The 14,737-nt window shown below is 38.7% G+C and overlaps 1 protein-coding gene across 1 annotated transcript in view; it reads left to right on the top strand.

Annotated features, from left to right (window-relative positions):
* Positions 1 to 14,737, top strand: part of HERC2 (HECT and RLD domain containing E3 ubiquitin protein ligase 2) — a 203,040-nt gene that overhangs the window by 77,663 nt on the left and 110,640 nt on the right. Inside the window, exons 22-34 of the mRNA XM_077814849.1 lie at positions 1,080 to 1,235; positions 1,666 to 1,851; positions 6,753 to 6,923; positions 7,037 to 7,140; positions 7,429 to 7,579; positions 9,040 to 9,254; positions 10,125 to 10,257; positions 10,377 to 10,504; positions 10,622 to 10,817; positions 13,247 to 13,380; positions 13,895 to 14,068; positions 14,152 to 14,288; positions 14,389 to 14,540. Coding sequence (XP_077670975.1) covers positions 1,080 to 1,235; positions 1,666 to 1,851; positions 6,753 to 6,923; positions 7,037 to 7,140; positions 7,429 to 7,579; positions 9,040 to 9,254; positions 10,125 to 10,257; positions 10,377 to 10,504; positions 10,622 to 10,817; positions 13,247 to 13,380; positions 13,895 to 14,068; positions 14,152 to 14,288; positions 14,389 to 14,540 — 2,037 coding nt within the window. The remainder of the gene's footprint in view (positions 1 to 1,079; positions 1,236 to 1,665; positions 1,852 to 6,752; positions 6,924 to 7,036; positions 7,141 to 7,428; positions 7,580 to 9,039; positions 9,255 to 10,124; positions 10,258 to 10,376; positions 10,505 to 10,621; positions 10,818 to 13,246; positions 13,381 to 13,894; positions 14,069 to 14,151; positions 14,289 to 14,388; positions 14,541 to 14,737) is intronic.

The following is a 14,737-nucleotide window of genomic DNA, read 5'->3' as shown; positions in this document are numbered from 1 at the left end:
TGACTGAAAGTTTTTGTAATGTCTTCAGTTCTGTAGACTATTAAAGCACACTGTAAACCTTGCAAACTAGAGAGAGCATTCCACCACGAAAACATAATCCCTTTAGTGTGAAACAGTAATTAACAGTGCATAGCAATATTATTCTTAAGGCTAAATAGTACTACAAATGTAAGCAATGCCTGACGAAAAAGATTCATTCCATGTTTTGAATGTGTTGCTATCTGAGAATCAAAGTGTATATTCTGGATTCAGGAAGAAGAGGGTAGGGAGAGATTGCTGGTAGGACTAATAATGTAGGAATGATTTTTGTAAGAAATGAATTTTAAGAAGGGGTTTGAATGAGGACAGAAGAGGGTGTTTGATGGGCAACAGTTAGGAGAGTATTCTAAGAAAAGAGATAATTTAATGGAATGGTACAAAGCCAAGTGTATTGAGAAGGAGGCAAAGGAAACGGCAAACAGTAAGGAGATAGATTTAGAATAGCCCAAATGCTTTAGTACAAAATAATAAATTAAAACAAGTTGGAAATATTACATGGAAAGACTGTAATTATCCAAATTGAACTTTGGCTTGGACTCTGGTTTAAACACCCACCTTATATTTTTGAAAACTTCCATGGGATTTTAATGCCACCTGATATTACATTAACAAAAATGGTGGTTGCAGCATCAGAGCACATTCAAAATGTGCTGGCTCGCTGCTACAATGTTGACTTGGCGGGAAGAAGGACACCTACTAAATTGGTAGCAAAACTTCTAGCAGTGTCAAAGAAAACTTCCCTGAAAGTCTGCCTCACACCAGACTAGAAATGGCTTACTTAGTTTAGGAGATTTAATGATATTACAGCTCCAGATGTTATGGTTGCAGGCTTTATTTAAATTCAGATTGGTCTGTGCTCTTAAGTCAGTATCTGGGATTTAAGCTTAATCCTTTGTCAAAAATAAATTATTCTGTTTTCTTAATTGAATGCTAATATTGAGGTGGTGTTTGAGGGGCTTGTAAGTACTGTATAATCCAAAATGCAGCTTTTAGTTTATTCACTTAAGTAGTTTATTCTCTGTGCCCCTCCTTTTTCATAGGTCCTGAGCTTCTAGGAGTTGGTTCTCTGCTAAAGAAATACACAGCACTTTTGTGCACACACATTGGTGATATACTACCTGTGGCAATCAGCATTGCATCCACTAGTCACAGACATTTTGCAGAAGTATCTCGGGTTGTGGATGGAGATTTAACAGGTACCTTTCTTTTTCTTGTGGAAAATCAGTTTATAGGCAAACATCCCATTTCCTAGTACATAATCATTCAGGTTATATTGTTGATATTCCTTGAAACTTTTAATAAGGGTTAAAAAAGAAATTCTCAAATTTAAAAACAGGAGTACTTGTGGCACCTTAGAGACTCTCAAATTTGTTAGTCTCTAAGGTGCCACAAGTACTCCTGTTCTTTTTGCGGCTACAGGCTAACACGGCTGCTACTCTGAAACCATTCTCAATTTAAGAGTCTCTCCAAATTAAAAAGAGAAAATGCAAGGAGGGGAAAGCTAAAGGGAGAGAAAAAACTTCAGTTTAAGGTAGTAAGTAAAGAGAATAAACTGCTGTGACTTAGGTCAAAAGTGGCATGTATATATCTGTCTCAACTTCAGTGTGAGTATTTTCTGTTTTCTAGGTGTTCTTCTTCCGGAGTTGGTAGTTTCTATAGTGTTGCTTCTCAATAAAAATGCTGGACTGATGCAGGAAGCTGGTGCTATTCCTCTGTTGGCTGGCCTGCTAGAGCATCTGGACAGATTTAACCATCTAGCCCCTGGAAAAGAGAGAGATGACAATGAGGATTTAGCATGGCCCGGCATAATGGGTATGTTCTACTTATTTAAAGCAGTTAAAATACTTAGTTGGGGCTTTACAGAAAAGTTTTCTGAGTGACTCTAACACTCTTCCAATATTTAGAATTCTCTCTCATGAAGCAAAGCACCAGAAGCATTTTTAACCATTGTATTCTTGAATTGTCTTTAAATCCAACACTTTTACGTTTCCTTATTTTATCAGAGCTATTGTCATAATAGTGTTCACTGTGAAAAAATGACATAATGTAAATGATAAATTTGGCATGTTTTAATTGCTATATAAACTAGTCTGTCAAAAGGAGGATGGTTTGTTGATTTTGTTGAAGTAATTTCCATACTCATAGTTTAAACTGTTACTGAAGATGAGAGCATTTCTTTAAAACTATATTTCGGAAGGAAGGGGTGGTGCTACAGTAGGTGGCTCAGAGGATGGCAGATGCACATTGGCACAATGAACTTTAGCTCTATTGGATCAGGGAATCTCAGTGAAAAAGGGAAAAGTATTATCCTTGTGCCTTGTGGTTTAATAACCCAAGGACAAGAACCCAAATGCCCCCTTCCAAAATGTAAAAAAGTAACATGGCCAGTTAAAACAGGCCTGACTTTACAAAAAGCATTAAATAAAAAAATGGAAATTTGGTTTGTAAATGGGTCCAGTTATTACAGTGCTGAACAAGCTAAAACAGAGTATGGGGCAGTAAAGGTAAATGCCAGCCAAAAGTTAAAAGGGCCAGTAAGATCCCACCCAGCACAAGCTGCTAAGGTAATGACAGTATTAAAGGTATTGCAAAATAAAATAAAGTAATATAGCTATATTTACCAACTCAGACTGGGTGTGTAGAGCAGTCGTCGTTTGGCTCCCAGTGTGGGCAGCCAAAAATATATGCACTGGAAATAAAAAGCTGGTGGTGTATAAGCAATATGAAAAACAGGTAATAACAATAATACCCCCCACCCTCCCCTTCCCCCCCAAATCTATGTAACTCATGTTGAAGCACACCAAAAACCCAGCAATCAAATTTTTTTAAAAAAATAACCGGGCAAATGTCCTGGCTAAACAGGGGCCATGTTAACCAGTAAGCACCCCCCCAAAAATAAATTCCTTTTTGCAGTAACCAAATGAAAAAAACAGGTAGTTAACCTAAAAATTTTTAATTTACAAACCTTATAAAAAAATTAGCAGCTGCTAAAAATAAATATCAAAAGAAAATAAATAATTCACCGGAATGCTAACTGGATGGTTTGGGCCACAAATCATAACATTAAATTGGGAAAGCAACCTAAATATAGGGTAATACCTAAAGGGGTCCAAACTAAACTAATACAATATGTTCATAAACAGGGACACTTTAAAACAAAAAAAACCTCTTAAGCACCTTAAAAATACGAGCTGGTGGCCTACCATGGAAAAAAAGGTAAAACAATGGTGTAACAATTACATACAATGCGCAATGGTTAATGCGGACCCACAGGTAGGAAAAAAAACCCTTAAAAACCACACATTATATGTAATATATATTTATATTAAAGTAAATGTGTATATGTAATCAGGTTTCTTCCTGAGCGCTGTGGGTAAGAATAGGTTCCTTACACCCTGAGCCCTTGGTAGGGAAAAGGGTGGGGGTGCTTGAATTTGATTGGGTCACACCTTGAGCTCTCGGTAAGGTATACGTGGGGTGCCCTAAATTGAGCGGGTAACAGTGGTACGTGAGCTTGATGTCCATCTGTTCACTTGGTGACTATTTATGGAGAAGGTGGTACGTGAACCACTGAAGTTTGGGAATGGCTGGTCTAGGGTATTATCTGGTTCTGAACCGAAAGTGCTGAAAATATAAGGATTTTTTACATTTAACAGTATTTTCATTCCATTTGTGGATCTTAACAGTTTTTTTCTCTCAACAAAGCATGCTGTAATAAGGTGACAATCTGCTTTAGAGGCACTCTTTGCAGACTTCAGTCCTCCAGACGTTTAGGTCTTTACTACCCACTCTCATGTCCCATAGCAAGAGTTTGTGCACTTGGGAAGCATAGGTGCTTCTAATTTGTGTCTTTTTCACCATAGACCGATGAGGCGCTCCACTGACTGCTGGTGCTGTGTCAATCAGAAACTGATAATTTCTATGAAATTTCTTCAGGAACTTATCGAAATTGTTTGCCTAATGAAATGGTAGAAGTCATTTTGTGTTGTGCTGAGCAGTGTTGCGTCTTGGTCTACATAATTTTGAGTTTTTTCTTGTACATTTTTTTTCTCCCTTGTTGATTTTTCTAGATATGCCTGTTGCAAATTTATTTTCACGTGCATGGCAGCTTTGAATTCTGGCTGCAGCTCTGTCTACCACAGAGTCCTTTGTTTCCCTGTGGTATATGACTAGTACTCTCTCCTGCTGGAAATGTCTGCTGTCAGATGAGTGAGGGATTGCAAGCTTGAGGTTTATATGCCAATAGTGGGAGAGACTGGCAGAGAAACATCTTTATTCTTATTGACTGCTGATGGTGCATGTATCTCCTTCAGGTCTGTCTTATTTATTAACTGGCAAGCCCCTGGAGACTTTCTGAACTCCTCTTTCCAAGGCACTAATATTTCTACTCTGGAGAATGATCTAGCAGGCTAGCAATCCTTTCTGTGCATCAGCACACTAGAGAAGTGCTCACAGTTGCCAAGCAATCTCTCTCTATATTCTCCTCCATACTTCTGTGCCTTGGGGATGGGACTTTGCACCAGTGGTTGTCATAACAGCTTCCTTGACTCATTCAGGAGCAGGCACTAGAGGTTTCACTGACCATCCCTTGAGATTTGAGCAGTGATGAGAACAAGTGCCAGTGGTTACTGTTAAACCTAATGTGCTAATGGGGCTTTGTCTTGAGCACACCTGAATTGGAGCTACCCAAGTATTGACCAAAAGGCACCCTTCCTTCCTTGACACATGCACTCAATCAGCTCAGGGGGGTCACAGTGCACTTCGAGTGGGAGCATAACAAAAATAAGTGTTTGCCATTACACTTCCTTCTGACAAAGTTTCAGTACTTCAGGTGAAATGTTTCTCTCCTTCGATAACAGTTGTGCTAAACACCAGAATGCCCGTCTGGTGTATATATACAGTATGAGGGAAAGCACATATGTGGAACTCAGTGTTGTTGTTGTTATCCCCTTCCTTCCCACCCAGCAGAAAAATGCCTAGAGGAGTCTAAAGTTGCTGAAAACTTTTGTTTTGACATCCATGCTACCTGCAATACAATGTTTTGGTCAGCATCAGTTTTTTTTATTTAAAAAACAAACTTCTGTACCATTCTGAGCAGTGTATACATGCCTCACTAATGCCATTTGTGTCAGTGCAGAGAGCTGGTGAACTGACAGATCTCAAATAGTAGTTGTCAGTAGAGAACCATGGGTGTAGGTGTAGCTAATGGGGTTCCTTACGGGTCTGTTCCAGGCCCGATCATGTTCAATAAATTTATCAACAATCAGGAAGTAAAGTGAAAATTTGTGGATGACACAGATTGGCACGAAGATTGTCAGAGTGATAGATAATGAGGATGGGGCAGTCATACAGAGCAATCTGTATCACTTGGTAAGATGAGTTCATTCAAATAACACATTTTAATACAGCCAAATGCAAGGTCATACATCCAGAAATGAAGATGCAGGCCATACTTACAGATGGGGGATTGTATATTAGAAAGCAGTGACTGAAAAGGTTTATGGATCTTAGTGAACAACTCAAGATGAGCTCCAGTGTGAGGCTGTTGCAAAGAGGGCTAAGGTTTTTCTTGGATTCAAGAGAGAAGTAGTGAGTAGGAGTAGGGAGGTGACTTTTACCTGTGTATATGGTATTGGTGAGAGATACTAGAATACTGCATACAGTTCTGATGTCAACATTTTAAATAGGATTTTTGAAGAACTGGAGCGGATATAGAGAAGAGCTATAAAAAGATTTGAGACTGGAGAAAAATCCTTTCCAGTAAGAGATTTAAGGACCTTAGTCAGTTTAGTTTATCAAAATAGAAGACCGAGGTGACTTTATTACAGCATATAAATACCTCCACAGGGAGAAAAATACCAGGTACTATAGGGACCTTTAACCTTGCAGAGAAAGATATAGCAAGAACTAGTGTCTGGAAGTTAAAGCCAGACAAATTCAAATCAGAAATAAGGCATGCATTTTTAACAGTTAAGGTGATTAACCATTGGAACAAACTACCAAGGGAAGTGGTGGATTCTTCATCTCTTGATGTCTTCAAATCAAGATTGAAAATAAGCTTAAATCAAACACAGGTTATAGGGCTCAATTCAGGGGTAAATGGGTGAAATTCTGTGGCCTGTTTTATACAGGAAGTCAGCCTAGGTGATCTAATGGTTCTTTATGGCCTTCAGATCTATGAATTTCTTTCCATCCTCTGTGCTTGCTCATAGTGGTCTCTAAAAGTGAGGTTGGACTTGTTCATTCTTCAGGCTTTGGAATAGCTAAATGATCCAGGCCTCAAACAAGTACTTTGACCTTGTTTTTACTGACTTCTTCTACTTTAAAACTGTAAAGTGTCAGATAATGGCACCTCTGTCCAGTCTAAACACCACCGTGCTACCAACTGCAGTCATACTTGTGGTATTCAGTGCTTTCCACGCTATCGGAAAAGGAAGTGAGGGGTAGACACGCCTGGGATTTGCTACATCTCTGCGCAGGTGGATTATATTGTCTGCTGGTGTGCGTTTGGTATAAGTATAAAGCTTATGGAAGTGTCTGCCAGTTGCGTTTGTGGGAGACAAACTCCAGGGTGGGGGTCTAGGATAACGCTCCCTCACCTTCACAGAATGTATTGTTTTATAGGGTTACCTCAGTGCGATTTTGTTGTTGTCAGTGCTATTTTTCAGAAACTAAAATGCGCGCAGTATATAATGTTTGTTTCAAATCAACAGGTTCATTTTTTACTGGCCAGAGCTGCAGAAATAATGAGGAGGTAACACTTATACGTAAAGCTGATCTAGAGAACCATAATAAAGATGGAGGCTTCTGGACAGTGATTGATGGGAAAGTGTATGATATAAAAGATTTTCAGACCCAGTCTTTAACTGGGAATAGTATACTTGGTGAGTTTCAACTCTTGAATTGAAGGAGCACAGGTTTTTGTTTTGTTTTAAAATTAATTGCCGTAAATAGCTCTTTAGATATTATAGAACTACTGAATATTATTTTTTTCTAGCTCAGTTTGCAGGTGAGGACCCAGTTGTTGCTTTGGAAGCTGCCTTGCAATTTGAGGATACAAGAGAGTCGATGCATGCCTTCTGTGTTGGCCAATATATGGAGGTAGAAATATAATATACTTCGTAGCACATCATATGTAGGATAGTAAACTGTCTGGAGAAGTTACTTTTTCTGTATGATTGATGCCAGTTTTAGTCAAGGACCTGAAGCAAAAACTTAAGTTACAAATGATTAATTGAGAGATACAGTATTGCACTTAATGAAATTTAACTTATGATTATATTAATAGTTTACATCTTCAAAATTTTTCATAGTAATAAAGGATAGTTTTGTTTTTAGATTCTTGTTGGAATTTATTTTTGACCTCAATTTGATATTTCTTATGTTTAGCCTGACCAGGAAGTGATTACAACACCAGATCTTGGCAGTCTGTCATCACCTCTCATAGACACAGAAAGAAATCTGGGTCTTCTTCTTGGACTGCATGCTTCCTACCTCGCAATGAGTACACCGCTTTCTCCTGTGGAGGTTGAATGTGCCAGTAAGCAGAACTTATTTTCAGTTAAATTAGAAGAAATGGCTTGTGTACAGTACCTCTTCATGCTTCCCATAATATGCTGGACCAGACTATTGTAAATGTAATTTAATCAGGAATTTAGCTTTTTTTTTTTTTTACTTCAGTTTCTTCTGGACATAACCTAAAGACTTTCTTGTTCTTCCTTTTTACCATTAGAAAACTCTTAGTACACGAAAAACTTCATTTTTCTCTTTGTTTGGCTGTTCCTCTCAGTTTTCTCTTTCTGTTGCAGACGTGCAGCTCTCTTTTGCCTCGGTTTGTGTAATTGATTCAGTTTTATTCAGATGATTAAGTGCTTGTTCTTTTGTGTATTTCCTTGCTTTGTAGCTTTCAGAACAGTGTGTTATGTGCTCTCTTCCCACTCTGACTTTTTTGACAGCAGATGAAGTGAGAGAAGGAATCCTTTATGTATACTTTCATTCCTTATCCCCACTACATTCATTGCCTTCCCTCTTCAATTTAATATTTTAGTGGTTGTCTTCTAAACCACTTTGGTTTACTGGTCTGGATTTCTGCTTTTAAAAGTCATTTCTTTAGTTTGTGTAAGGGGGCCAACCATGGAACTAGTATTGTTTTTGCCACTTGAATTCAAGTACTTCAGAGGGGAAAAGAAGTTAGTCTTTTGTCTACAGTGCTGCAGAGTTATGCATTTGAGTAGTTCAGTTCACTTCAGTGGGGCTACTAATGTGCCTACACATGTAAGACATTATGGGATTGAGACGTTTGTCTCACAACACTTATGTCAAACTGTAGTAGACCTGCATGCTTCATATACCCTTCTGTATGCACTTCTGGGACTCTTCGTGAGTTTTTAAAAGAAGGCTCAGTATCATGCTATTTATTTGTCCTTGACCAAGAACTTGAACAAGGTTCAGAGAGGAACTTGATGATTATTTGGATAATAGGAATATCCGGAGTTTTAATACTTAACGGTAAAAAGACTATGGGAACCTCATACTTCAAGGTTTAAACTGATCTCTTATTAGGGGTGAGGGTAAATCCTTCATTGGGTGGAAGAGCAGATTATCCCATGTTGGCCTACTGTGGGGTTTCTTGCACCTTCCTCTGAAACATCTGGAACTGGCTGCTGTCATATTGGACCAGAAGGACCATGATTCTGATCCAGTATGGTTGTTCTTAGAATAATTGCTAAGACCTTCATGGCTTCATCACAGCTGACGGCCTCAGGTGAGAAGTGGCTCCCTGTAGTGGCTTGGTTAAGATGTTACTTACTTAATTTACAAATAATTTGTCATTTATTTTTTCTGATTAAACTTCATCAAATAAGTATGAAAGTCTTCTAAATTTACTCATGTTTGCAAGTAAATTTCATCTTTTGTTTTAAAGAAGGATTATTTAGTTTAGTGACATAGCTTTGCCTGGCAGAAAGACTTACATTTGCATTTTGTTTTCCCTCTTGTTAGAATGGCTTAAGTCATCTATCTTCTCTGGAGGCTTGCAGACCAGTCAGATACATTACAGTTACAATGAGGAGAAAGATGAAGACCACTGCAGTTCACCTGGGAACACTACCCCAAACAAATCAAAATTATATTCACATAGACTAACCTTGAGTGACCATTCACAACCATTTCTGCAAGCCATTGCAGATAACAATATTCAGGATCACACTGTGAAGGTAAAAAGTTGTGAAAAAGGTTTAAAAAAAAAAAAAGGTGTACTAAGATGCAATTATCTCCCAGTCAAAGTGCGGAGGTGCTGTGTATTTAGTGACCACATCTGGACCCATCTTTCTTAGTTATATAGTCTTCTGCACTCTCACAGTTTTAGATTTTTATGTAATTGTATAGGTATTTTTTAGTAGATTGATTATGCAAGTCTTGTGCTCAGATTGGTTATTGCCCTTGGTACACCTCAATATGCCCACAAGTGTCCATCTCCATTTCTAACCCCATGATTCCAATCCAAACCCCAGTGTCAGGATATAATTTTAAAATATTCTTGGGAGGAAATCGAGTCTGAAATATTTAAGTGGCCTGGTAAGCTGGAGAACCGATCAGAAGCTGTTACAACTGTGCTCATTGTTGCCATGTTGTGTATGATGAGAGCCCTCTGATGGGTATTGTCCTGAGAACAGGAGTGACGGTATGGATTGCTGGTTTGGTATAATAGCTTGTTTGGACTTCTAGTAAATTAGGTGACTCCTATCCTGGACTGAGAAATATCTTGTCTATGGCTTCTGAATGTATTTAGCCCAGGATATTATTGAGTTTTCACTTGAATGCTGGCTGTAGTGTTCTACATTACTATACCTGAAGAAAGAAAAGGAGTACTTGTGGCACCTTAGAGACTAACCAATTTATTTGAGCATAAGCTTTCGTGAGCTACAGCTCACTTCATCGGATGCTTATGCTCAAATAAATTGGATAGTCTCTAAGGTGCCACAAGTACTCCTTTTCTTTTTGCGAATACAGACTAACACGGCTGTTACTCTTGTACCTGAAGAGTTAGATAGTGCTATTTCCTTGACTTTAGTGTTTGTTTGCAGGACTTTTTATGTCAAGTAGAGAGGTACTGCAAACAATGTCACTTGACAACACCAATCACATTCCCTCCTGAGCATCCTGTGGAAGAAGTAGGACGTTTACTCTTATGTTGTCTTCTAAAGCATGAGGATTTAGGTAAGTAGACTTGGCTGTTCCAGAGCACTTTATTTAAAAAAGAAATAAAAATTTTTTTTTAGCTCCTAGGCCCCTCAGTCTTAAAAATAGATATTCTTAATATGTTTTTTCTCATTAAGGTCATGTGGCATTGTCTCTAGTACATCCTGGTACCCTGGGAGTTGACCAAGTCAAACACAGAACCTTACCAAAATCTGTAGTAGATGTATGTCGTGTTGTCTATCAAGCAAAATGCTCGCTAATTAAGGTAAGCCTCCAACCACCTGTATCTAACTTCTCTTCAACCTTAATTATTAAATATGACAGTTGACTCCTTTCAGTTTTATTCCCTTAAGTTTATAATCTGTTTCCATTCCTGTTTTAGACTCATCAGGAACAAGGCCGCTCCTACAAGGAAGTTTGTGCTCCTGTCATTGAACGTTTGAGGTTCCTGTTCAATGAATTGCGTCCTGCAGTCTGCAATGACATCTCCATAATGTCAAAGTTTAAACTTCTGAGCTCTTTGCCCCGATGGAGGAGGATAGCTCAGAAGATAATTCGAGAGAGAAGAAAAAAAAGAGGTAAGAGAATAGTGATCCTGTAGTAAAACAAAATAAAAGCACCAACTCCCCCTCAAAGCTTTGTACATATAAGTAACGCTTCTTTGTTAGGACAGTGAGGATGCTTGGGTTCTACTGAAATATCGGGTGTACTAGTTTTTTACTGGGCTTTGATAAACTTCTGTAAAGAGGTAAATATTAATTTCTAAAGACCAGACGGTGAACTAGTCTAGAAATTCAGGTTAGAGTGGTGCTTGTTTCCTGCTTTCCCGTTCATTTAAAAAAACCTGTACATCTCCATCTGACTGAGTTTGGCTTGACATAGTTTGACTTTAAATGGGATCCTTTTTCACATAACGATTTGATAAATGACTTGTAGCTAATGAGTTACATTATAATGCAGGGGTCGGCAACCTGCGGCACGCGTGCCAAAGATAGCACACGAGCTGATTTCTACTGGCACGCTGCTTCCAGCCGGGGTCCTGGCTGCCGCTCCCTGCTCAGCCTGCTGCCGGCCTGGGTGAATGGAACCCCGGGCCAGCAGCAGGCTGAGCGGGGCTGGCAGGAGCTGGCGGCTGGAACCCCAGACTGGTGGCTGGCTGAGCCGCTCAGCCCGCCACCAGTCTGGGGTTCTGTCCGCTGGTGTAGTGTATTAAATTTCTCCCCGTAGAAATGTGCTACTTGCAGAGCACCAGGACTGGCCGCCGTAAGTAGTACATGGTAAGTAGAAAGAAAAGGAGTACTTGTGGCACCCCTACGGGGAGAAATTTAGTACACTACACTGGGCTAGGGAAGGCTGTGCCTCCCCAAACAGCCAGCCCACTTCCCGCCACCGACTGCCCCTCTCATAACCCCTGACCCATCCAACACCCCCTCCCCCACCGTTCCTTGTCCCCTGACTGCCTCCTTCAGAACCCTCCACCCATGCAGGCTGCCCTGCACCCTGTCCCCTGACTGCCCTGACCCCTGTCCACACCCTCGATCCCTAACAGGCCTCCTAGGACTCCCACGCCTATCCAACCACCCCTGTTCCCCATGCCCTTATGGCTGCCAGTCCTGATGCTCTGAGCGGGCATGGTAAGTAGTATACCATAAGTAGCACATTCTTATGGGGAGCAATTTAATACACTACACCCGGCTCCGCTCAGCCTGCTGATGGTCTGTAATTCTCAAAATATGTTCTCGCACCCCTTATCAAAAATTACACTACAATTAGCTTAAAAACGTGAAAACTTTAAAAACTTTGTATATTACAGTAATCGTTAAAATGTATAATGTTAATAAATACATAGGTTTGATTAAACAAAGTAGTTGTACTTATGTGCCTGTGCTTAATTTGTGTTTTCGATGATTTACCTTCTAAAAAAATCTTGCATGTCTCGCACTCCCAGAAAGGGCATCTCGGACCCCAGGTTAAGAACAATGGCAGTAAACGGATAAGAGCTGCATTTTAATGTAATTTTAAATGAAGCTTCTTAAACATTTTAAAACCCTTGTTGACTTTACATACAACAATAGTTCAGTTACATAATATAGACTTATAGACAGAGACCTTCTAAAAACGTTAAAATGTATTACTGGCACACGAAACCTTAAATTAGAGTGAATAAATGAAGACTTGGCACGCCACTTCTGAAAGGTTGCCGACCCCTGTTATAATGAACCACCACATGTGGTCAAATTATAAAATATTACTAGCATTGTCTTTTAAAGATTCAAGCTTATCATAGAACATACCAAAACCATCACTGTTCTTAATAAAGCTTGTGCATAATAAAGATTCCATGCTTCAAATTTGAATGTAAACATTTGGAGATTTTCTGTATGTCTGTGTAATACTTTAGTCATGAAGATGATTAATTTGGCACTTCTGAAAATTATTTAATGTTGGTTAAAGATGTAATCTGAGCAAGTTGAACAGCTTTCTCTCCCTCCCCCCATACAACTACATGGTGATGATGTATGCTAAGCAAGTTCAAAGGCTCCTGTTTGAAGTAATGTGTAATTAAACAGTTCTTGACGTGCACGCTTACATAAAATGTTTCATCTACCCTTGGGTTAACAGTTTTCTGTGTATGCAAGTGTAATGCATTTCCCAACTAGTTGTTTCCAAAGCCTTATGAAGATATGAAAAGTGAAATACCTTGTGTTTTGGGTCACTGATTTTCAGTTTGAGTTTGTTCTGTTTGAAACTGTCCTACATTTTCAGAGTTGTGTGTTTGTTTAAATCCTCTTCTGACTCTAGAAAACTTAAGTTTTTAATGGCAGAGTATTTCAAAGATGGCATAATACAAACCATCTGCAACAATCATTTATTTTATTGGTGTGTTTAAATCAAGTGGGCTCCTTTTTGCATCAGCTTTTTTATTTTTACTGTAAAATAGAATAAATACATGATTATCTTAACATGCAAATCTAAATCTTTCCAATGAAATATTTTTTATTTCTAGCGCCAAAAAAATCTGAATCTGCTGATGTGGAAGAATCCAAAATTGGAAATGAGAGTGACTTAGAAGAGTCATGTGTTGTACCCCATAGTCCTGTGTCTGTAGATAAAAGGCCCATACCAGTCAAGTCACCTAAGGTAGAGTATCCAGCTATTGAATTTCTCTTCTGAATAAAAGAAAACTATAGGAAAAAACCCTATAACAGTGAATAGCACGTTATCACAATCCAGTAATTCTGGCAGGCACATTTGGAATAAGTAATTGTCATCTTAATATCAAGTACAGAATGGCGACTTCATGTTTTAATTAAATTTGTAGTATAGTTTTAAAACAAGCTTGTATGCCATGAGCTCTCAATCGCCAAAGACAAGCTTCCTCCAACTTGTTGTTTAAAAGAACGTTTAACCCCTTGACTTCACTTCAGAATAAATCAAACTAGTTGCTTTGTCCCTTTGAGTTCCAAGGCATATGAAATGATGCCTAATATATCTGAGCATGGTTTTCATTACACCAATATATGAAACTTTTTCTTAGTTTGAAGTCTGATTTTAAAATATTTTTTAATTTGGATATTGGAGCATATACAATACTCTCAGCTTGTTTTCTTATGGAATTAATTTGCTTAATTTAATACTTTTCCCCAATTAACAGGATAAATGGCAACCACTTCTGAGTACAGTTACAGGTGTTCACAAATATAAATGGCTGAAGCAAAATGTCCAAGGCTTGTATCCCCAGTCTGCTCTCCTCAACACCATTGTTGAATTTGCACTGAAAGAAGAGCCAGTAGATGTAGAAAAGATGAGAAAATGTTTATTGAAACAGGTAAAATGAGTAAAAATGGGTTTTCATGCTTAAGCAATTACACAAACATTTATTGATTTGTTGATTGATTTTATTGATTGCAGTTAGAAAGAGCAGAAGTTCGTCTGGAGGGGATAGATACAATTCTGAAACTGGCAACTAAAAGCTTCTTACTCCCATCTGTGCAATATGCTATGTTCTGTGGATGGCAGAGGCTTATTCCAGAGGGGATCAATATAGGGTAAACAGGCTTTTTCACTTTTAATTTGTTTCTGACTGGGGACGGGGAGAGAGACAGTAAAATATCTTTTTTTTTTTTCCTCCCCCTTTCTTAAATAAAGGGAACCGCTCACAGACTGCTTGAAGGATGTTGATCTCATCCCACCATTTAATAGAATGCTGCTGGAAGTAACTTTTGGAAAGTTGTATGCATGGGCTATTCAAAATGTCCGAAACATCTTGTTGGATGCTAATGTCAGATTTAAAGAACTGGGTGAGCTTTAGTCTTAGCCTTAGTCTTCTGTTGTTGAATCAAAAAACTCTGGTTTAAATATAATTGATTTTGTGTACTTGCTGAACAACACATTTTAATGTCTTACTCTTTCTTCATGCTGCTGAGTATTTGTATAGAAGTGTGTCCTTTTTCTCTTCCTCTCTCCCCCCTCCCGCCCCAAATTAAGCTGAGTTTCC

This window comes from Eretmochelys imbricata, chromosome 1, assembly GCF_965152235.1.
Source record: "Eretmochelys imbricata isolate rEreImb1 chromosome 1, rEreImb1.hap1, whole genome shotgun sequence".
Lineage (NCBI taxonomy): Eukaryota > Metazoa > Chordata > Testudines > Cheloniidae > Eretmochelys > Eretmochelys imbricata.
This window is presented reverse-complemented; position numbering and strand designations above follow the sequence as displayed.